General features: G+C 44.3%; 1 protein-coding gene and 1 pseudogene across 2 annotated transcripts in view; both read right to left on the bottom strand.

Annotated features, from left to right (window-relative positions):
* Window positions 1-18952, bottom strand: part of GALNT12 (polypeptide N-acetylgalactosaminyltransferase 12) — a 32054-nt gene extending 13102 nt beyond the window's left edge. Inside the window, exons 1-4 of the mRNA XM_081067043.1 lie at window positions 18534-18952; window positions 6291-6460; window positions 2997-3186; window positions 806-991 (exon numbers count right to left, since the gene is read on the bottom strand). Of these exons, the coding sequence (XP_080923169.1) occupies window positions 806-991; window positions 2997-3186; window positions 6291-6460; window positions 18534-18898 (911 nt within the window). The 5' untranslated portion in view covers window positions 18899-18952. The remainder of the gene's footprint in view (window positions 1-805; window positions 992-2996; window positions 3187-6290; window positions 6461-18533) is intronic.
* Window positions 14597-15292, bottom strand: LOC308504697 (large ribosomal subunit protein uL6-like; annotated as a pseudogene). Its single transcript has one exon. The product of its transcript is annotated as a large ribosomal subunit protein uL6-like (transcript).
* Window positions 18953-24262: the final 5310 nt, after the last annotated feature.

Below are 24262 nucleotides of genomic sequence, written 5' to 3'. Positions count from 1 at the left end.
CCACCCCATCCCCTCCCGGCAGTTCAAAAGGTGCCTGTGTGTCCTCAAAGTGTTACATGTGCATTTACCATATGACCCAGCAATTCCACACCCAGGTATGTGCCCCAAAGAACTGAAAACAGGGACTCAAACAGATACTAGCACGCCAATGTTCATAGCAGCATTATTTACAATAACCAAAAGGTGGGAACAACCCAAGTGTCCATCAACAGGTGAATGGGTAAACAAAACGTGGCTGTATATACAATGGAATATTGTTCAGTCACAAAAAGGAATGAAGTTCTAGAGGAGACTTGCAAACATGTTAAGTGAAAGAAGCCAGACACAAAAGGACAAATATTGTGTGATTCCACTTATACGAGGTGCCTAGAACAGGGGAATTCACAGACAGAGAGTAGAAGAGAAGTTACCAGGATTTGGAGGAGGGGAGGAAGGGGAGTCATTGCTTAACGGGGATAGAGTTTCTGCACAGGATGATGAAAATGTTCTGGAAATATGCAGAGGTAATGGTTGCTCAATATTGTGAACGTGCTTGACATCACGGAGTTGTACACTTAGAAATGGTTAAAATGGTAAGTTTGGGGTTATGCATTTTACCATAATTCTTAAAATATATATGTACCAATATAAAATCCAAAATATGTATGTATGTGTGTATATGCCAATAGCAAACATTTTTAATAAAAAGAAACAAATGCTCTGGAGGAAGTGGGGGGGTGTGAATAGCTAACCATCCCTCCCAAGGGCCTCCACTGACATGGGAGCCAGATGCAGAGAGGCTCGCTCAAAGAAGTCGACCCCTGACCTGATGACATCGACAGGCGACCGCATGCGCATCCTCTCCCTCTGGGGCACCATGTGCCACGTGAACACCAGCCTCCAGTCGAAACCGCCGATCTGGGGCTCCCCCGCGTTCCCCAGGTACTCAAAGGTGTTCCAGTCGATCACATCAATCACAGGGCACACCACGGCAGACTCCTCTTCATGGATCCTGCAAACACGCAGAACACCCCATCTCGCCACGTGGACGGTGCCGGAGGACAGTTAAGAAACTGGAGAAAGAACTCTCCTCACGCTTCCACAAGGAAGGAGAAAAGCCTGCTTGTCTGCAGCCATGTCAGGCAGCTGACCATCGTGGGGAGTGTTTGGGGGAAGGTGGGGAGCAAGGATCCTGGCCTTAATGTAAAACGTCCCACAGCTTTAATATTCTGATTCAATCTATGGATATTCCAGCTAAATGTGACTCCCTCTATGAAAGTCAAGACATAGAAAAATCAAAGGTAACTGTTAAAACAGAAGCACATTTTCAATTTCTCAAGACTGCAAAAGGTTCCTTCATTTAATCATAATGAATCATAAAGAGAAAAGAAATAATTATCTCCCTGTACAGAGATGTACCCAAACCAAAGGGTCGGCTTTGGAGTTGGAATATAAATTCTAATCCTGCCCCTTATTCGCTGTGTGACATTAGCTGAGTCACCTAACCTCTCAGGGCCTGTTGCCACACGGTTAACACTGCAACCATACCTACTCATAGGGTTAATGTGAGGACTCGCTGAGAATGTTTATGAGATGTCTGGCAGAGAACCTGGAACTATTGCTATTCTTTTCCTTTAATCTTTATTATTGTGAAATATTACATACAGTGGGAAATGCTATAATTTTCTGTTGCAGGTATCAGCCTGTGTGTACGCCTCAGGTATTCTCTCCACAATCATTATTACAAGCTCAACCATCCTTCAGCATGCTTCCAGATTGTAGGGTGGTTTTTTTGCATTTGACAGCACACCAGGAAAGATGAACTGAGACTGGATCATGTGTGAACACTACATTTCTCTGGGTTATGTTTTGGGGGCTTTTATCTGAAATTTGACACCTAAAAATCATAAGAGTCACACAAAACAATGGCGTGAAGAAACAGATCAGCCAAACTTGAGCTGTAAGTATTTTTAGAATAAAGCAGTGGGGCCGGACCGGTGGCTCGAGCGCTGTGCTCATCAGGAGCTGCCATGAGCTGCTGTGAGTCAGGCTGACCAACAACTGGCAACCGAGCAGAGAAAGTGGCCTTGAAGACAGGGCCACATTATGACTTTTCATGACCTAATTTTATGTGTGTGTGTATGTGTATATATATACACATATATATATGTGTATATATATATATACATATATATATATATATATGTGTATATATATACACACACACACATACAGGGGTGTCCCAAAAATATGTATACAAGTGGACACTTTGCTCATCATTTCTCAAGCAGCAGTTCGCCATAATCAGAAGTGTCTGGACACTGATGGTAACCACTTTGAGAACCTCTTGTAATTGCAGAAGTCAAACGTAACTTGTATTCATCTTTTGTTATCGGTATATATTGAGTATTACAATTTTAATAAAGTTTTCCTTTCTTAAAATGTGTATACATTTTTCTGGCATCCCCTGTGTATATAAAACTATATTTTATGGCTATATTGGCATAAAGATAAACACAATCCAGGTTAGATGCATTATTATGGTATTCATTTCTTCCTTCTGATTTTAAAAAAATTAACATAAAAACATGTTTGTGGGTCCTTTGAAGCTTCATGGGTCCTAGGCACTGTAGGTAGTGGGCAGAACAGATAAGTCAGCCCTGCTTGAAGGAAATACACCAAGACGTACTTGTACTATCTGTAGAAGTGTCATTCTATTCAATTGACATTTTTCTTCCTAAGTATTCTACAATAAACGTGTATAACAAGTAGTAATAAAAGCAAACACTCATATAGGACCTCCTACATACTGGCACGTTCTAAGACCTGTACGTGTATGAAATCATTTAATAGCCTCCATAGCCCAATGAGAGGTAGGGGCTGTTATCACACGCAGTGACAAAGGATTTGCCCAAGGAGCACTGAACCCAGGCGTCCCATGGCCTTTCACACGGCAGTGATCAGTTTGTTTGTGCTTCTGTGCAGTGTTGGGACCCCCCTGGGGACGGCTCACGCACCTGTGCAGCAGTGGCTCCAGCCACCCCTCGTGGCACTCACAGTGGCAGTCCAGGAAGGTCAGCACATCACCCTTCGCGGCGGAAGCCCCCAGCAGCCGGGCACGCACCAGGCCCTCCCTCTTGTTGGCACGGATCAGGCGCACCTTGGGCAGCCCCGACAACTCATTGGCCAATCGTTCCTTCAGGTGCTCTAGGGACACAAGCGGGACAATGAGGGTCACCACTGCACAACCCACGCCAGGTCCTTCCAGAGCCTCCCGACCCCAGAAAGAAAGCTAAATAGACACGAGCCTCCTTTGCCCTGCCATCTGGGACGTTCCCGCCTCCCCCAGAACCAAGGTTGGAACCACCAGAAGGCTGGGGGAGGCGGGGGCGGCGCAATTCCACGACCACCAAAGGCTGCCCATCAAAACACACACATTGCATTGCATGCTTGAAATGGGTGGTGTGGTATGTGCATACATCTCAATAAAGCTATTATATCCCCAAAATACATTATTCCTTAATTTGTGGACATTTAAAAACAAAAAGCACAAGAACCACTCACCTACAATTTTTCTGAAAAATTGTTTTAATATAAATTTTGTTAATGTATGTGAATTAATCATGTAATAGGCTATAAACTTTTCATTTGTAAGGAATTATGTTAATGAATTTTTTTATAATACAGTTATGGTAACGTCATTTTTCTCAGGAGCACATCTCCATTAGAACAGTAATAGTAGTAACGATAATGGCAGCTAACATGAGAGGGCCTGCTGTGCTCATTGCTGTCTAAGTGATTTATATATTAACTCACGTGAGTCTTATAACAGTCCTAGAAGGTAGGTACTACTATTATTCTCATTTTATAGATGAGAACATTGAGGCCAGAGAGGCTAAGTAACTTGACAAGGTCAAGGTCACAGAGCAAGTGAGCTGAGGACCCATGATTTAAATGCAGGGGCTCTGGCTTGAATCCACAGACTTAACACTACCTCCCAGCGTTTTCTAGTACAATTTCTCATCCTTGTTAAACAAATCCAATTTGTCAAGAGGATGTGCTCATCCCATGTTGCAGAACAGAAAGTTAACAGGTGAAAGGGTGTGCCCACAGCTAGGACTGGCCCCAGGACTCCCCCTCCACACACAGGTTCCAGGGCTAGAGGCCCCAAGGTAGAGACCAGTAGGCACCCCCAGGCAAAATAAAAATGAAAGAATCTCCCCACATCAATGTGAATTTTGCCTCTACATCCTCAGTCACCAGTGAAAAGGAAAATTTTATAAAATGTTCCAGGTTGCTTCATATAGTTTGTGAAAATGTTTCCCTAAATATTCTTGCCACTCAAAAAAAAAACCCACTTACTGGTTGGCTTTTTTCAATCCTAAACATAACTGCAAATAAGCTGATGGTAGTAATAAGGGAGGTGACCTCCCAAGCGAAGGTAACTTACTGGGGAATGCACGGGAAAGTGCGCATGTGGCCTCCCTGCACTCATTCTGGGTTTGCTGGGTGTTCTTCACCTTCTGTCTGCCTGAGCTGTCACCCCACACCCTGGGAGGGCTGACACCCTTCCATGGAGCTCAGGCTGACACTGCAGAAGGGGCAGGAGGAGGCAGGCAGGGCTCTTACCTCCATGATAGGTTGAGCGGGACATCTCACCTGCTTTCCAGGTTACCAAGATGGGGAGGAGAAACCCTGGCCCCACTGTGCGTTTATGAGGGAACTGACAGTTGCTGGAAGGGGTTCGTATGGTGTTCCTGCCAGGCACGGAATCTCAGAAATCCTATTTAATCCCCTGAAGATAAAATTTTAAATCTGATATTTGCTTCTGAATGAAGATATTTCTGAAATATTTTCAGCACCTTGTAGTTTTTTTGATATTTCATAAAAAGAGATGTTATTTAACCAGCGCTACCAACATGCCAGGCACTGACCTTGCTTTATTTTATTTAATCCTCATGACGACCCTACAAGGTAGGAACTATTATTATGCCATTTATCTTATGTTCATAAATAATATTAACATGTTACAAAACAAGGGCTGACGCTGAGGTTGAAACTGGTTATGCTCCTTGCTCTAGGCTGTATAGCTAAGAAGGGTTGAGCTGAGAATCAAGCCTATGTATTGTGAACCAGAACCACTGCCTACACACACCGATTTAAAACACTGGAAGAAACGACAAAAAGAAATGGAGACAAGTGCCTACTACATGCTGGCTGACATGAAGTTCCGTTCTAGACACGATCTGATTTATTCCACACAACTCTCTGAGACAGATGTGATAAACCCATTCACAGATGAGAAACTGAGGCTCGGAGAAGACAAGTGAGCAGGGACTTGTCCTGTTCCCCCCCAGAATCCTCGGGGCCTAGAACAGTGCCCCAAACACAGTAGAAACCCAACAATTGTTCACTGAATAATAAAGGGCCAGCCCGGGACTGCATGTGAACTGCTGGTCCCCAAGGCCTACAGGGAGCTGACTACCTTTTCAATGGAACACATCTCCTGAGCTTCCGTTCTCCTGTTTGGGCTCTTTTTGATTTCATCTCAAACTCAACATGTCCCAAACCAATCACCTTCCCCTTCCTCTCCCAGACCTGTTCCTCCTGCCCTGTAGCTCTGGGGACGGCACCACCATTCATCCAGAGACCCAAGCCAGAAGCCCGCGGGTCCACCGTACCCTTCAGCCAACCTCCAGGCCCGTGGGTGCCACCCCCCTCCCCTCTCCTCTGCTACCACCTGACTCCAAGCCTCAATCTCTCACTTTGATCACCTCTACAGCCCCCTGCTGCCCCCATCAGGCTCCTTCGCATGCCACTCTCCACACTCCAGACTAGAGGCATCCCCCAAACTGCTCTCTTGCTTAAAACCCTGCCTTGGCTCTCCCTGTCCTTAGGACAAAGTCCAAGCTCCTTGGCCTCCTGCACCCTTCTCCAAAGCACTGGCGGGCCCTCCATCCTTCCTGAACTACTGGCAGATCGTACACAACCCACGCAGCGTTACACCGCCAAGCCTTTCCACATCTGTGCCCTCCACCTTGAAACGCCCTCGCTCCTCCTTTGCTGCCCACACTACTCAACCTTCAGGACTAAGATCGACCAACCCCTCCTGGGCACCCAGGCAGAGTGAGTCCCTCTCCTCTGTTTCCAGTAGCACTGTGTGGTAGAGCCCTGTCATCGCAGCTGTGCCCCTCCCTCCTAGGGAAGGGCTGAACACAGCGGGACACAGGAAGCTGGTCCTTACCAGGCCTATTCCACGTGTCCCATGTCACACTCTCACCTCCCAGGCACTGCCCTTGTTGGGGGTTTACCTCTATCGCTGTAATCATCTACAAGGATAACTTCTTCTAGAAGAATGTCTGGGGACGTCTCGAGGACACTGTAAACTGTTCGAAGAAGAGTTGACCAGGCTTCATTATAAAATGCTATGACAACAGAAGTTGTGGGCAAATGATCATACTCGTATTTCTTCTCTTTGCACCTGCAAATATAACACACAACTTCAGGCATCAAGAACCCACTGCTGATTGTAGGTACCCAGCCCATGCCAGTGCTGGGATGGAGCAATGAAGGGGACATAGGTCACAGTCTTGAGGGGAATGGGAAATAATCTGCTGGGATCTTCCAGAGCCCCCCATGTTCCACTAGGAACCTCCAGCACATCCTAAGAAAGGCTCTAAAATGACATCCAATAAGCTTGAACTGGGGGATATGGGTTTTAAGCTTTAAAGCAATTTTCAGATTTGAGCAACATACAAACGAAGCAGAATCAGAAGGGAGGGCGATTGTTACTTCTCCCTGCCCAACAGCTCTCCCATCTGTCCACTCCTTTCCAGTCCCACTGCCAGGCCTTTGCTCAGATTGTGCCCTCTGCCTGGAATGCCCTTCCTTTCTCCTTTACTTGGCAAACTGTCTTTCAAGAATAATTCAACTCTATTCTCCTCAGGGAAGGCCCTGGGGCCCCGCCTGGGGCAGTGGCTCCCTGACTCCTCGATTCTCCCCCAGCACTTTGTCCAGGCCTCCACTGCAGCACTTGTCATTCACGTGGTCTGGTTACTCACGCCCCACTTGAGTCTCCCCTACCTTCTCCCAGCATCTTCCCTACACTTCATCCCAGCAGTGTCTATGGGAATGGGAAATAATATGATGGGGTCTTCTAGTGCCCCGCCCCCATGTTCCACTGGAAATCCCAGCAGATTCTAAGAAAGATTCTAAAATGACACCCAATAAAAGGAATACCAGAAGGACCAGGGTTTGAATGCTGGGTTGGAAATTCAAGAAGAGGATAAATGCTGCAGACCAGCCAAGCTACAGGCAGAAAGGGGAGGCCTTCCAGACAATATGAGTGGCAGATCAAAGAGATGGAGAACCAAGCAGGATAAGGGGTGAAAATAACATCTACTAACTCCCTGCCACATGCCAGGCACCATACCCAGGGGCCATGATCAGTCAGTCACCAAATATTTTCTGATGGCCTACTACATGCCAGATAGGCAAAACCTCTACTCCCACAGAGCTTACATTCAGGGGGTAATAATCAAGTAAGAAAACACCAATAATTTTAGAAAGGGATTATACTATGAACAAAATGAGGGTGACGAAATAGCAACTATAAAGGGGAGTGGGGAGAGAGACGGGGAGCAACCACAGAACAGGTCATCGGGTAGGGCTTCTCAGAGGAGGTGACATTTAGGGACCGAATTTAGGGACCATTTTGAGGGACCAAATCCCACAGAAAGCCAAGGAAGGGCCCTTTGTGTATGCAACTCATTGTTTTATAGTTTTTTCCTTTTATCTTATTATAAAAAATTTCACACATGTTAAAAATGGAGAGAATACTGTAAGAAACTCCCGTGTACCTTTTACCTGACTTCAACAATTCTCAACACCTGGTCAATCTTGTCAACTATGTCCTCACCCACTTCCCCATTGCAGACTATTTTTAAGCAACATTCAGCAGATCACAGTGTCCATAAATATTTCAATACATATCTCTAAGAGATAAGGATTCTTGTTTTATAATAAATACAATATCATTGTAACACCTTAAAAAACTAAGCAATTCCTTAGTGCTGTCGTATCCCCGGTCTACAATGAAAGTTAGGAGCCTAAGGGTTGGAAGACATACCATTGTTTCATCAACCAATAAGACAGACAAATAACCATAGAAAGTACTGATTTTAAGACACATCCTAACTTTAGAAATGTTTAAATATTTTTGTCAAAAAGTGCCTTGGAATCGATGAAATGGGGCACTTTATTTAACTCTCACAACCTCTTCCTCTGTTAGTATTTATTGTTTCCATTTTGAAGATACGGCTCAGAGTGATGGAGTAACTTGGGCAGTTCAGAGGGCCCTGTGAGCGTGTACGTGTGTGCATGGCTGAGAAACTTGTGCGAGGGAGCTTGCCACGGGTCTTGTTATCTTGCTTCTTTTACCCCACCAGGAGGCTCAGGTGGGCCATTGGAATCTAAATAAATCCTTACAATCACATCTCCGCGCCTAGCCCTCCCTCCTACCTGACATGGGCATTTTCTTCTCTCCTCCCTCTCAGGGTCTTCCAAGGAGCTCCAGGTCCCTTTTCCTAAATGCCGGGACAGCTTCTGCAGCAGCAAAGGATCTGCTGTCACTGGGGTGGCTTTTCCACATGAACTGGTTTATCTAAGACAGCGGTGTCCAAACTTTTTTCAACGTTTTTTTACCAAGGGCCATATGTGGCAAAATACACAAACAGCCGGGCCACTTACTCAAGGTGAAGTACGTATCGCCTCACCTGGTTTATTTAAGTAAACTAAAAATATTTTTGAAATTTGCTGCGGGCCAATTAACAATGGATTGCGGGCTGCAGTTGGCCCGCGGGCCACAGTTTGGACACCCCTGATCTAAGAGTCTCTGATAGAGGGGCTTGCTCTTCACAGCTGCCTTTACATTCTCTCCTTGCTGCATCCAGAGGCCCAGCTCTGAGCACCTGAGGAAAAATCAGACAAGGCTGGAAGCATGCCAGCTCTGGTGTCCTGAAGTAACAGGGCAGCCCCACCTGCCCCAATCAGTGGGACCTGAAGCCTTGGATGCCATGAGCTTCCAACTCACAGAAGCAGGGACTTAGCACTGTCCTCCACAGAGGGGAGTCCAGCCTACACACCAGGGGAGGAGAATTAGGCTCTGTCTTTTGAAGGGAAGGATATCAAAAAGTTGTGCATGTTTTAAAACCACCACACATGAACAGAATGCAGCAGAAGCGACGGTATGTGACTTCTAAGACCAGGTCATGAGACACTGAGGTTTTCTCTTTTTTCCTTCTCATGGACCATCCATTCTGGACAAACCCAGCCACCCTGCAGGATAGTCAAGCGGCCTAATGAGAGGTCTACATGGCAGAACTGAGGCATCTGACCAACAGCCAGCACAAACTTTCCAGCGTGGGATGTGCCTTCTTCAAAGCAGACCCTCCAGCCCCAGTCAAGCGTTGGGATGATGAAAGCCCCTTGGTGCCATTTTGACTGTGCTCTCATGACAGACCCCCAAGCCAGACTCACCAGCGAAGCCATACCCAAATTCCTGACCCACAGAAATGATGTGAAATAACAAATGTTTATTGTTGTTTTAAGTCATGAAGTTTTGTGGTAACACATACACTGAAATAAATCACAAGGAAACTCTCAGGCCCAAACTAAGGGACATTTTATAAACCAATAGGCCTGTACTCTTAAAAACGTCAGTGTCTCGGGAGACAGTAAAAGGCTGGAGAACTGTTTCAGACAGGAGACTAAAGAGACATGACAACTAAATGTCATACTTGATTCTTGATTAGATATCAGATCAGGAAGAAAAAAGTTGGGATAGTTGGAAAAAATCCAATATTGTATAAATTTCCTGAGGTTTGATAATTGCATCATGGTATCACGACATAATATCCTTGTTTTCCGAAAATACATACAGACGTAACAAAGAATAAAAAACTATTATCTCTGTAACATATTCTTGAATGTGTATATTACTACAGTATTCATATAGAAAGAACATATGTCATGAGTAGACCTAGGTAAAGGATATATAGTAGTGTGTTTGCTATTCTTGCAAATTTCCTCTAGGTTTGAATTTTTCAAAATTAAAAGTCTAATACAAAAAGAAGAAAAAAAATTTAATGTTGCAAGGGGTCTACCCAAATACCAAGCTGATTCTGATCCATAGATATGTACCCAATCTTAGAGACCCTGACAAAGGCCTTCTCCTATCTCATTCTTTTCTTCTCCACCAAAGCAGCTGCCCTCCTCCAAATATGTTATAGCAAATGGAAAACATACACATGCATAAAATTATTATTAAGTGTCTGGATTTCATAAGGCCCTGAAAACTAGATGGGGTGCAGAGAAAAGTACATAGCCCACTACAAGCACCAGAAAGAATTAATTGCTTATACTACATGAAAAAAAATGCATTTTTGTAAAACCTAAAAATAAAGATTTTTTTTTTAATCTTTCAAAAAAAGTTAAAGGTAAAATTCACTTTCAAACATACAGATCCAAAGAGAAATGAGTGAAAATAAGGATAATGAAATGAGGTTTTCAAAAATGAAGTTTTTAGATTTAAAGAACTGTCCTTTAGTGTGAAATCACATCCCCACTGTTTTGGATTAAAATTTATTTCTTCTTATGATGAGAATAAGTAGGAGGGCAGAAAAAGCTTTCCTCGACCAAATCGAGTTGGGACCGTTATGTCAGCCCCTCCTCAGTATTTTTGTTTATGTGTTTTCACTACTCTGGGACAACCCACAGACCACTGTTCTCAAATGTCTAGGTGAGCTCTCTATTTGTGCCTCCTTAAACCACAAGAACACGGGGTATCCCTTTGGTAACATATACTCAGAGCTTTACAATGTTCCTCTTCTCTTTGCTCTCATATCAATGCATCTAAGAATTTCTCACCTAAGGAAATAATCAGAAATACCCTGAAGGAGGCTTGCCATAAAAACCCTTCCTGGTAACATTATTTAAAATAGCAAAAAGCTGTAAACAATTTCAACGTCAAAAACAAATATTTCAATAAAGTGTAGCATGATCACATGAAGAAAAGCCCCACTGCCACCCAAAAACACATTTTCAGAGGATATGTAACCATAAAAGAAAATGACCACATTATAATGTTAAATAAAAAAAAAGAGGATGAAAATCCATACGGCATTATACCAATTCTATACACAACGCATGTGTGCATGCTCATAAACAATAAACAATAGAAATAAATATGCCAAAATGTTAACAATGGGGATCTCTGAGTAGTGGGATAAACACTGATTCTTCATTCTTCATATTCTTCTGCATTCTAAAATTGTTCTACAATAAACCTGCATTATTTTTATAACCACAAAGAAAACTTATTTTTAAAAGCTGGATCATATTTCTTTAGCTCCCCATAACAAATGCCTTCATCAAACAATAATTTAATATTCTGGCCTCTTTTTCTTGGCCTGATAGCGTTTCTTTCTTTCTTTAAAACATCCCTTAAAGGCATTCTCTTTCATGACATTTAATGTATCCTTCTGGAATGTCTCTAAGCTTGCTTTCAGGAAAAATACTTTATCCTTTTCCTGACTGCATCCTTCAATTAGACAAGGACCACTTTGCATTACTCAGCGTTCCACTTCTGCCTAAGGGATAAAAGGAAGCTCAGAGCCAAAGTCTGCTAAATCAGAGAATTTCCCTATCTTTCTGGTATAATCCATGTGCTTTGTGAAGGCAGGGGCTGAATGGTGTTTTGCTCTGGATTTTCGGCATGCCTTGTACTGTACCTGGTAATAACAGTAACATGTATTGAGTGCTTACTACACGATAGGCAGTGTGCTAAGCATTTTACATGCATTGTTCCATTTGACCTTCACAACAATCTTATTGAGTGGGGACTACCCTAATCTCCATTAGCACAACGCACGTCTAGGTAGTATCTGGATACGAATGAATGGCTGTGATAAATGCCTCTGGTCTTCTTTTACCTTTGCATTCAGATGATCACCAAAATGTCTTTAAAAAGTGAAAATTCATATCCTTTGTACAACAGGCCAGGGAGGTCCTAACGTCCATGGGTATGTTTTACCTTCCCCAGATTCCTTTCTCCTCCTTACTGCACTTTGATTTCTTTCAGAACCACGCCTCCCAGACTCTCAATTTGTGTGGCTTTGGCAGGGCTAAACACACACACACACACACATATATACACACACATACACATACATACACATGTGTATACACACAAGTGTACACTTACACATGCACACACCCCCCCCACTGGGAAGGTCACATGCCCCAGGCCTGAAAAATCAACATTTTCCTGATGACATCAGTTTATTCTCTGAATCCACGGCCCAGAACAATCTGGACACAGTTCTCATCACAGACTTTTCTGTGATAGATGTCAATATACTTTCTTTAATATTTAAATCAGTTTGCCTTGAGTTTTCAGTTACTTTCAACCAACAGAATCCTGACTAATAGAAAAATAACTATTTTTTAAGTGAATATAGGACTTCCACTTCTGGCAATATGGAAAATTAAAATGTCTGGGGAAACCCTCCTGGACACTCAAAAAATTCTTGATAAAATACTTTAAAAAAATCTCTTAGGGGCATCCCAGTTTTGGGTACCCCCTCTCATAAGAGAGCTGTACTTTGGCTTTAATAAAAATCTTTGCTCCTCTACCTCTCCAAAAAAAAAAAAAATCGTTTAAATGCATGTCTTAGCTTACAGAAAAGTAACAGACATCCTCAGAGTCCAGAAAATATGAATTTAGATATTAAAGCTATTGGACACAGAGCCTAAAATAAGTATGCTGAATACACTTAAATAAATAAAAGAGGACCTCAAATGAATGACAAAGAAACAGAAGGACAAGCAAATTTAACTCAGTATAGACATCTCACAGCAGTGGTGCAAGCCAGGGGACAATGGAATATCATGTTCAAATGCCGAACTATTAACCTAGAATTATATACCCAACAAAACTATCGTCCAAAAACAAGAGCAAAATAAAAACATTTTCTGATAAATAAAACTGAAAATTTACAACAATAACCTTCACCCCAGTAATTAGTGCATAGTAAATCTCAGGAAGCAGAAAAAGAACCTTAGAAAAGTCTCTAAGATCCAAAGACCACTATTTAGAAAAAAATGATGGGCAGAAAAAAATGGGACACTTGTGGTTAAATGCAAACAAATAAATATTGCATTTTTCAAATGTGTTGGTTAAAAAAGCAAGACAGAATTAAAAGACTAGAGTAAAATGGCATACAAATTGGGAAGAAGGTGATTAATGTTAAAGCATTCTAAGATCCATAATTACTGATTAACTTTAGACCTTGTTGATTTAAATATGTGCTTTCAAACTTACCCCTAACCATTAGAAATACAGATAGTCCCCAACGTAAGTCCCAACTTAACAGTTCAACTTATGATTTTTCAGTTCTATGATGGTGAGAAAGCAATATGCATTCAGTAGAAACCTTATTTCAAATTTTGAATTTTGATTTTTTCCTATGCTAGTGATATGCAATATAATATTTTCTCATGATGCTAGACAGCAGCAGTGAGATGATTTTGCCCAAGTGTAGCGCAATGTAAATGTTCTGAGCATGTTTAAGGTAGGCTAGACTAAGCTATGAGCATATTTTCGAAATACTTTCAACTTACAATAATTGGGACATAACTCCATTGTAAGTTGTGGACCATCTGTAGATAATATAACTGCCAAATTAGTAGAGAAAGAAAAATGGAATGAAAAGGGGGTAAAACCTCCATTAACTCAAAAAGCAGCATAAAAAAAGAAGGGTAAAACAAAGAAAAAGCATAACAAATAGAAAGCATAAAATAAAATGGTATAATCAAATCCTAAAGAATTAATACGCACAATAAATACAAATGGACATAACTATCTAAAGTCAAAGACTGTCAGTCTGGAATTTTCTTTTTTTAAATAACACAAAATCTAACAACATGCTATCGAGAGACACAGATAAAACATATAAGGAGACAGAGTGAAAGTAAAAGGATGGAAAAAGGTATCATGAAAATACTAACCAAAACTGAACATGTTCTAGGTTTAAAGTATTGATTCAAAGAAAGGGTATCACTCTGCAGCCAAAAGGTGGGTCTAATAAGAATAAAATGTCCGGGCCGGCCCGGTGGCTCAGGCGGTTGGAGCTCCATGCTCCTGACTCCGAAGGCTGCCGGTTCTATTCCCACATGGGCCAGGGGGCTCTAAACACACACACACACACACACACACACACACACACACACACACACACACACAAAAAGGCAAAAAAAATTGTAAAAAAAATATATATATAAAAATAAATAAATAAACCCTTTCTTTAAAAAAAAAAATATTTAAAAAAAAAAAAAAAGAATAAAATGTCCTGAGGTTTCAAGTCTTGTTGGTTAGGCAAAAGAAATATCTAACCTCCACATCATGTATGATGTTTTTCCAAAGATAATCTTGTTATCAGAACAGACAAGCAGGCCACACACCCTTCTACAAAAAGAGAAATGCTAACCAATTCCCTCCTGCCCGCCCCAGCAAAACAGTTTTCCCCCTCCAAATCAATACATGACTTTTATTGCATCTTTAAAATATCACAAATAAGTCTGAGGAATCATTCAACATCTTGGTGTTTCTGTAGCTGGACAACTTAGATCTTTCATCAGCCTGATGAACTGTTCCTTTTTCAGAAACACAGATACCATCCAAAAATTTTCTGACATCCTTTTTCTTAACTGCTGTGGCTTGTTGAATCAAAGCAGCTGAATTTGATACAAGTTCAACATCATTTCCTTCAAGAATTAACTCATCTTTCTGGGCTTGAGATACTGAACAAGCAACACCTGACTTCATCCAAACCCTGTGGAAGAATTTTTCACCCAAGAAATTTCAGATTTCAACAAGAGGATCATTCTCCTGAATAACGACGTTGATGGGGAAGTGAGCAAGAACAGACCTCATCTTGTAACGGAAGCCCCATGTAGTAACACCTTTGATGGTGTTCTGTACACGACCACAGAGAGTGCGAACAGTAGCCAGTTCCTTTCTATTTCCCCATCATTTGTCAACCCGGAGCCTCTTCCTTTTCCTTCTAAGGAGACTGAGTTCTCCATGGATGTAATTGCAGTCCCTCCGCAGGGTGCCTCTGGGGTCCTTCCCAACAACTGTGCGTCCCTTCAGAGTGACGTCCACATTTTCTGGAATGTCCATCGTCTGATTGCTGAGAAATGCTAACCAACTCCCTCCTGCCAGCCCCAGCAAAACACTTTTTTTCACAGACATGCTGGGGTCTAACACCAAGTCTGGAGGAATTACAGCCAACACTCCAAAGTGCCTCTAGCGGTCTGGCCCTATCTAAAAGTGACCTCCTGAGCAAATATGGTACCAAGGCCTCCAGATGCCAGGAAAAACCAAGCCAAATGGTCCCTTAAGAGCTCCCAACTCCCTGCCTATGGTAATAGATTTAGCCACTGTACAGCAAGTCCTCATTTCACATCTATAGGTTCTGTGACTTTAAGCAAAACTACGTATAATAAAACCAATGTTACCATAGGCTCATTGATAAAAACAAGAGTTAAGTTCCTAAAGCATCTCATTAACATTAAAACAAAATGACATTAAAAAAAGGACATTATTCGAGGAACTGCTGTAATGTAAAGACTTCGGTTAAAAACATGTGTAGGCCTATGTACATACTCATGTCTCAGGATGTAAAACATACCCATATGTATATATCTGTGGGGACAGAGTCCCAGAGAGCAGTTTCCAGGCTCTTGACCTCACGTGGAAAGGTGCTGGCTCAGGTAGTAGATGGCCATCAGCTGTAACCAGTTAGCCATTAGCCACTAATACAACTGCCATGGCTACACTGGCAAGGGAGTTGTTTGGTTGGCAGAGAAGCACGGATTGCAGCTAGCAAGTGGGGTTGGTTGGGAGAAAAGCGGACGGCAGATTGCACATGGTGTGGAGGCTGCTTCCTGTGTCTCCAACCCAGCCGCCAGCGAGACTATAGTGGTATGACTCCCCTAACCATGGCTGCGTGGGTGTTCCTTTTTGGCCTCACCGTATCCTGCGTTCTTGTGCGGGGAGCGGGAGCTGAGACCCTGCATGACAATATCTTTCAAAATCTATTTCTATACCTGGAAAAATCTAGGCTACATAGAAAATGTTAATAGTGGTTCTCCCCCAGGTGGTAGGTTTACGGGTGATGTTCATTGTTTTATTTTTTGCTTCTCTGCAATTGCTAAAATTTCTAGAGTGAACGTGTGTTGTTTTTATAATTAAAATAGATATATAATTGCCTCCCCCCCAAAGGGAGGAAGGGATACAAGTTCTGGATTCTCTTTCAGCTCTGCCCAGATCTGCCTGTTACCCAGGCCTTTCTTCTCAGGTTCCTGGATGCTGCCTAAGGGCCTTCCCCTCCTGTGACATTCAAGGATCTTAACCACCCCTCCGCTTCTTAATTAGAGTCCCCTGACCAACCCTCCCACCCCCTCCTACCCTGATTGTGAACTCATAATCTGCCATTCCGGTTTCTCAGGCTAAATCCCAAGACCCTGATTACATCCTCAGCCCTCTGTGAACTATTAAAATCATAAAAGTGAGGCTCCATAAAGGCCCCATACTACTGGCCACACCAAAGTCACGCCTCAAGGCTTGGCTCGACTGAGAGCAACACAGATCAAGCTCCCTTTTCTCTCCAGCAAGCCAAGAGTAACCCAACAGGCCTTGCTGCGGGAATTAAAGGCAGGAAGCATTCATAGTCTTTATCAAGCTGCGTTGGGATTAACTTCCCAGGGCCAATGCCACAGCAGGATATATAAGCAAACCTTGATAGGACACAGGGCAGCTGTGTCACCATGGAGACGGGATACCATAAGCCCCACAGGTCATCCACAGTGTTTCAAAGCGATTTCACAACTTGGGACAAAAAAGGAAGTTGGAACCCAGAAAAGAAAAACTTGACAACCAATCCCTGGAGGACTCTTAAAAGTGACGTTATGAGTATATTGTTGGCAAAAGGGAAGGGAGGAAAAACTATTTAGAACTGATTACACAGTGTGTTCACAGGTGTTAGGTGTTTTATTAATTCCTTGCTTGTGTTATTTCTACTCATTGCCTGTTTTGCAGATAGGGAAACAGGCTCAGAAAGTCTAGATAGCTTGCCTAAAATCACAGAGCTGATGAGCAAGAGGCAGGATTTTATATCACATGGGCTGGGTTTGACCCCTGGGTCTGACCTGAAAGCTTCCCCTAGACCTTGACTCAGTGGGCACCCTTGGGAGTTTCAAGGACATAAACCTGCATTCAGCGCCATTTGGCTGAAGTGGGGGAACTGCTACCAACCCCAACAAACAAACTTCTCAAAAAGATTAATAGTGAAAATGCCTCAGGCAAAAGCATGAGGCAGGGAAGAGCGGATCCCCCAAAACAGAGAGGTGCAAGTCCATCCAAACTTTGCAGAGGTAGGGTCTCCTAGGCATTCATGCTCTCTCTGGCCAAGGACCCACAGAGCAAGTCCTTCAAATCCTGAAAGCAGCACAGTGCCAAGGGGGCCAGGAGAGTCACAGTCTCCCCAAGTTCCACTATTTTCTAGCTGTCACCTGTCCTATTTCCACACCTGTAAATCAGAAAAGACAAGGTTCAGGGAGGAGTGGCAGGTGCCTGGTGTACACAGCACGGCTGCCCTGCTGGCTCCTCTGGCCCCCTTTCTGAGCCCTCTTTTCCCCCCGTCTTTAAGGAGGGGCTCAAGAGGCGACCTGGAAGAGCCCTACTAACGGAGGAAAGGAGGCCTGCCAGCTTGTTCCCTTCTCACCTAGGCAGTGGGCACAATACTCCAGGGAGCAGCTCCGGTAGGAATTAGGCCTTTGATCACACAGGCTCCGGGCCTGCACCACCCACAGGAGTGAGGTGGGCTGGAGCACTGCCAGGAGCCCTTCCCACCCGGCGCTCCTTCCTGCCTTCCCCCTCTGCTCAGGTGAGAGGGAAGGAGACTAGCTGCCTGTGACGTGGCCTTCCAGCCACCTTTCACCTCACCTGCTCTGGACACCCTCCATTCCGGTTCATTCATGGGCCCAGGCGCAAAGCTAAGTGATTGGAGCCTGTCTGGAACCCCAGGAGTCCTTAGCTTCACCAAGGCAGGGGGATGTGGGCAGAGCTGGACTGAGGGTGCTATGGGGCCCAGGAAGGGAACCCAAAGGGGGGGGTCTCATTTTAAACCCATCTGCTTAGCCTCAACCCACCGACGTTGGGTCCCCAACGTCGGGACCCAACGACAGGCCTTCTCAAGGGGTAGGGAGCCAAGAGACCACCTAGGAACAAATTTGTCAATTGCTGACATTTTCTGTTTTCAGATTTGTAAAACTTTCTCGCGTCCCTCCCCCCATACGAACCCCTCCACTGCCATCTCCGGAGAAAGACTGAATGCGTCGCGCAATCCCCAGGTATTTGGATGCCCCACTTCCACCCGCCCCTTCACAGACACAGAACGCGAGGCCCGGGGACCCGCCACCTGCGGACTCACAGCGGGTTCCAGCGCTCCGGCAGGCGGCGGTGCAGCGAGATGCGGTCGCTAAGGTGAATGTTGATCTGGTGCAGCCGCAAGCTCTCCTCCTGCAGCCGCAGCTCCTCGCCCTCCAGCTGCAGTCGCACCGCCTCGCCCCGCGCTCCCAGAGCGTCCTCGGGCACCGGAGGCCGCGGCAGGACCGGGTCGCGCCGGCCGGAGCGCCTGGTGCGCGGGCTTTCGGGTTCAGCCGCCCTGGCCCCGCGCTGCGCCCGCAGCACCGAGCCCAGCCCCACCATCGCCAGCAGCGCCAGCAGCGCCAGCAGCGCCTCCCGGCCGCGCCGCGGCCCCCGTGGGCAGCGCCGCCGCACCGCGTACCCCCACATGCGCCCGCCAGCCGCTGCCAGCGCTAGGCGCGCCCCGAGGCTGCAGCGCAGCCCGGACCCGGATCCCGGAACCGCAGCACCGCCCCGCCTCCGGCCCGCCCCACCTGCGCACCGCCCCCTTCCCCCCCCCCCCCCCCCCCGGCCGGCGGCGCGTTGGACCGCGGCCCCCGCGTCGCCCAGGGTGGCTATTCTTTCCCTTGTCCCCACGTGGGACTTGCGCCTTGCTGCGGAGACGTGCGCCTTCCTGCTTGGGCTGTATGCGTTATTAAAAAGATAACAGGCGTAAAACCTTTAGCTCAACACCTGGCATGTCGTAAGCGCTCAGCAAATGTTGGCTGCAGGGTGCTTCGAATTTTACTATCTCCTATGACCCTTACTCAGTCTACTAAGTGGGGTATAGGATTATTAACTCCCTTTTACAGATGACAAGACTGAGGCACAGCGAGGCTAATCGACACCAGGCTGTCCAAGGAGACCTGCAGGCCCAGTGGCCTAAGACAGACTTGGGATCTCGAATAACAAACACTCCTCTGGTTCCTACTAGTCGATATTTGTGTTACTGACCCTCTGTTTTCAGGTGCCTACAAGCTGATCAAAACAATGAACTATCCCCTCAGGAAAACACACGCACTGACAACCATAATATGATCGCGCACACCCTAGGTCATCCATTGTTAGATATCCCCAGCTTTGGCTCCAGGTTTTCTTTTGGGGGATTGAGTGAATGAGGGAGCCACTGGGGTGTTGGAAATATTTAACTGGTCTAGACTAAAATGAGACATGAGGCTCTCTCCAAGGTGCAACATTTGAAAGTGAGCTAAAAAAAAAAAAAAAAAAAAAAAAAAAAAAAAAAAACCTCAGTAATTAAAATAAATAATATTTTTTAAAATCAAAATAAATGCAAAACTCCATGAAAACAAAAATCAAAATTTTAAATAGTAAAGGAAAATCTGACCCTGTGTTTGCACAACTCACCTCATTCACCCTAATCCCAGCCCTGATTCTATAGTTTGATTTTGGCAGGGATCACATGGATATATACATATGTAAAAATTCAAGTTCTTGAAAACATATGCACTTGACTTGTGAAAGTTATGTCTCAATTTAAAAGGCAAAACATGAAAACTACATTAAAAGACAGAATGAAGAAGGAAAGAAAAGAGGAACCCCTACTTCCGGGACAAGCACTGAGGTCCTCAGCTTGACAGGAGAGGGATGACCTCAAAATGTGACTCCAAATTCTGCAAAGCCTATCTCAAGCCACTGGGGGGAAAGAGAGGTAGGGCTTCACCACTCCAGGTCTTTGCACTTGCTGTTCCCTCTGCTTGCTGTTCCCTTTGCACTTGCTGTTCCCTACCTGGCAAATCCCCATCCATCCTTCAAGGCCCTGCCAAAAGATACCTCCTATGAAGACTTCAGCAACTCCACAGACTTTTAGGCAAATGTATTAGAAGATTACATCATCCTTCTGTGTATTAGTTAGGGTTCCTCCAGAGAAACAGCACCAGCAGGAGTTATATTAAGTGATTTATTACAAGGAGTTGGCTTATGCTATTGTGGGGTTGGCTAAATGAATCCAAAATCTGTAGGGCGGGCCATCAGGAAGTGCGGGCTGAAACTCTCTGGCATGAGCTGAAGCTGCAGACCACAGGCAGAATTTATTGTATTCTAGGGCAAGCTCAGTTCAGTTCTAAAGGCTTTCGACTGATTAAATCAGGCCCACCTACATAATCTCCTTTACTTAAAGTCAACTGATCGTAAATTTAATCATACTTACAAAATAGCTTCACATCTAGGTTAATATTTGATTGAATAACTGGGGATTAAAGCCTAGCAAGTTGACACATCAAACTGACATCTCTGTTAGTTTCCTAGGGTTGTCATAACAAACTACCACACACTGGGTAGCTGAAAACAACAGAAATTTATTCCCTCACAGTTCAGGAGGCTAGAAGTCCAGAACTAACCAGTCCTGTCAGCAAAGCCATGTTCTCTCTGAAGTCTCCAGGGAAGAGTCTGTTCCATACCTTTCTCTGAGTTTCTGGTGTTGCTGGCAATCCTGGGCACTCCTTGGCTTGTAGATGCCTCTCTCCAACCTCTACCTACACCATCACATGACATTCTTCTAGTGTGTGTCTGTATCTGTATCCCTTCTACTCTTCTTCTAAGGAAACCAGTCATATTGGTATTTGGCCCACCTCATCTTAACTTGATTCCATCTGTAAAGACTCTATTTGCAAATAAGGTCACATTCATACGTATCAAGAATTAGGACTTGAATATATCTTGGGGCGGGGGGCACAATTCAACCTGTAACACCATCATACTTTGTTACAACACTCAGTACATTGGTCTGTGTTTAACTCAACCCTCGCCCTTGTAACAAAAAGAATGTAAGGGACTTAAGAGTATGAGCTGTGGTCACTTTATGTTCTCAGAGCTTGGTCCAGTGTCAGACACACAGTAAGTGCTCAGTTAATGGCAGACTTTGTGTCTCACCCTCACGTTCATAGGCATCTGCTTGAATTCACCAAGGAGGTATCTGATGGAGGGCACAACCTGGTTAAGGGCAGAGAGAGGTTACTCCCAAAATATAACAAATGGGAATTCTTCATATTTCTTTGCTGGAACGGCGTCAGTAGTAACCTAATCTGGGAGTTTTTAAAGTCCCCAGAAACTCCAGGAGACCACCCTGGAAAGTAAAAAGAAGGCTGACTGGGTAGGGCTTTGGTTTTCTTCCCTGAAACCAGAGCATTGACATGTTTATCTGCTTAATACCTTGAATTTCTTTATTAGATTGTAGCACCCTCCTCCCTAATTACATGAGGAACTGGTAACAAAAACAAAGGAAGAGTGTCGTCCAGGCTAACAGCTGGTTAGTGACAGAACAGGAAATAGAATGGAATGAAAAGGTGTGTCAGAAACGGCTGGATATCTGCCAATACCCATTCTTTTCTCCCTTAACAGAGTGCTTGATTTTTCATTGGTTTGTTTCTCTGGGCCGTAAATAAAGACTAGATTTTCCAGCCTCCCTTGCATCTAGACACAGCCATATGACTAAGGGTGCTGCCAATGGGCAATAAGTGGTGGTGTTAGATGGGGCTTCTGAGTAATGTCCTGAAAGGAAACTTCCTTACCCTCCCTTCTTCCTGCTGGCTGGATATGAAGACTGAAGCTCAAGCAACCACCTTGGGTCATGAGGTAAAAATTATGCACTGAGGATGGTGAAACACCATGGCAGAAGGAGCCCAGTTCCCTCACGTTGTGGACACTGAACCAATCCTGACAGCCTCCTTCCAGACTTTGTTTACGTGAGAGAAAAATAAACTTCTACCTCATTTAAGCCATTGTTTCTATGGGCTTTCTGTCTTATGCAGCCAAATCTAATTCTCACTGGTCCAGAGGATTAATTGCAAGAGAATTTCCCCCAAATCTGGCTCTTATAGTGTGGTGGTTTGAAAACAAGTCTGCAAATTCTTTGATACTCCCTCCCCTTGAATCAAGGCCAACTTATAACTGCTTCAACCAATAGACTATGATAGAAGTGAAGCTCTGGGACTTCTCAGGCTAGATATTAAAGGCCATGAAGTGTCCACCTTGTTCATGGGGTCACTGTTCTTGGAGCCTTGAGCAGCCAGGGAAGAAATCTGACTATCCTGGTACCATGATGCTTGAGAGGCCACAGGTAGACATCCAGTCAAGAGTATCAGCTGAGCCCAACCTTCAGCCATCCAAGCCAGCCCAGGCATCAGATGGGTGAGTAAAGAAGCCATCTTAAAAATGGCTCCTCCATTGCCATTCAATCATCTCAGCTGTGGCCAGGACATCATGGGACATAGAAGAGAGGTGCCCTTTTCAAATTCCTGACCCACAGAATCCACGAACATCGTTAGATGGTTGTTGTTTTACATCCTGTAGTTTAGGGATGGTTTGTTACTCCACAATCAATAACTGAAACAAGTGGATGATTTTAGTCAATGTATTTCAACAGGAAATACTTATTGAGCATCTACTATGTACCAGGCACCATGCTAAAGACTAGGCACGCTATTATGAGCAAGTGTCAAAGATAAAGTTGGATACTAGTGAAAGTGGTGAGGCTAGATTTTCATCAGAAATATATGACCAGGAATTGCAATAGTAAAGAGGGTCCTGTGAACTGATTTAACTTTGATTTGTGCAGAGGTAACTGGGCATTTTAAGTAGTCAGGGAAGTGAAAAATTACAAAGGGTTGGTCAGTATACAGGCTGACTAGGCCTGCCGGGTCTGTTGGCTGGCAATGATCAAAGTTAGGATTCTATCCTCCCACAGAGACTAGGAGGCCTAGTCCTTCCTGATGATTATATTTTAAGGGAATGGCTTTCAGGTCCTTGAGAAAGACACTCCTGAGTTGTAAGAGAAACATATATCTCAAAGGAACAGAGAAAGGATTCACAATTGTACGTCCTTTTCAGTAAATGCTCTAAGAAAGGGTTGTCAGGGGCCTATGGTTAGCGAGAACAAACAGTGAACTCTTTGGGTAGCCTGGAGCTTTCAAAGGTAGGAACTTAAGCGGGGCTAGTGTCACGCTAGAGATACAACCTTAAGCTGTTAGAAATTATATTCGTGTTTAAGTCTTTTAATATGAGGGGAGGTGGGTGGATAAAATGATTTGTCTTGAGAGTCTGTAGTTTTTATAGGTCAAGGCTAAGGCCTATAAAGGTCGAGCAGGAGACTTAGAGGAGTCTGGCTAGAGTTTGGTTAAGGGGAGAGTCTTTGTCAAGAGACAGATATTTTTGACATCATGGTGCTTAGAGTATAATGGGATGTGGAGATATTAAAAAAGACAATTTATTAGAGTTGTGGTTAAGTGTTTTGAAGAATTACAGGGTGCTAAAAGGGTTTATAATAACAAAGCCTGGGCCAGTTATGGGTATAGGAAGGCTTCTCTGAGGAAGTAATGTTTACATAGATGCCTGGATGTTAAAGTGGTGTCAGAGCTTTGAAATCATATTTCAGGTTAATCTGGAACTCCCTCTGCTGGTGCCCAGGGAAGGGAAAAGAATGGTTTTATTCTCCTGTAGAAGAACAGAGTGTGTTGGCTGTTTTTGTTTGTTTGTTTGTTTTGCTTTTTTAACATCCTGGGAAGTTAGTCCAAAGCTTTTTATCAAACATTCTCTATTCTGAAGGGGGACCACAGCCAAAAAAGTTAAGGACAAATATAGTCAAATTTTCTCATTTTACAGGCAGGGAGCCTGAGTCACAGAGCACGGCGAGGGGCTCAAGCAAGCTGATGGCTCAGGCCGAGTGAGGATCTCACCTGCCATCATCTTCAACTCACAGCCTCTGGTTACTGCTCTCCCTGGAGGAAAGGGGCCTCCCGT

Source organism: Rhinolophus hipposideros (genome assembly GCF_964194185.1).
Source record: "Rhinolophus hipposideros genome assembly, chromosome: 11".
In the NCBI taxonomy this organism is placed as follows: Eukaryota; Metazoa; Chordata; class Mammalia; order Chiroptera; family Rhinolophidae; genus Rhinolophus; species Rhinolophus hipposideros.
Note: the sequence above shows the minus strand (reverse complement) of the source record. Positions and strands in the feature narration are given on the sequence as shown.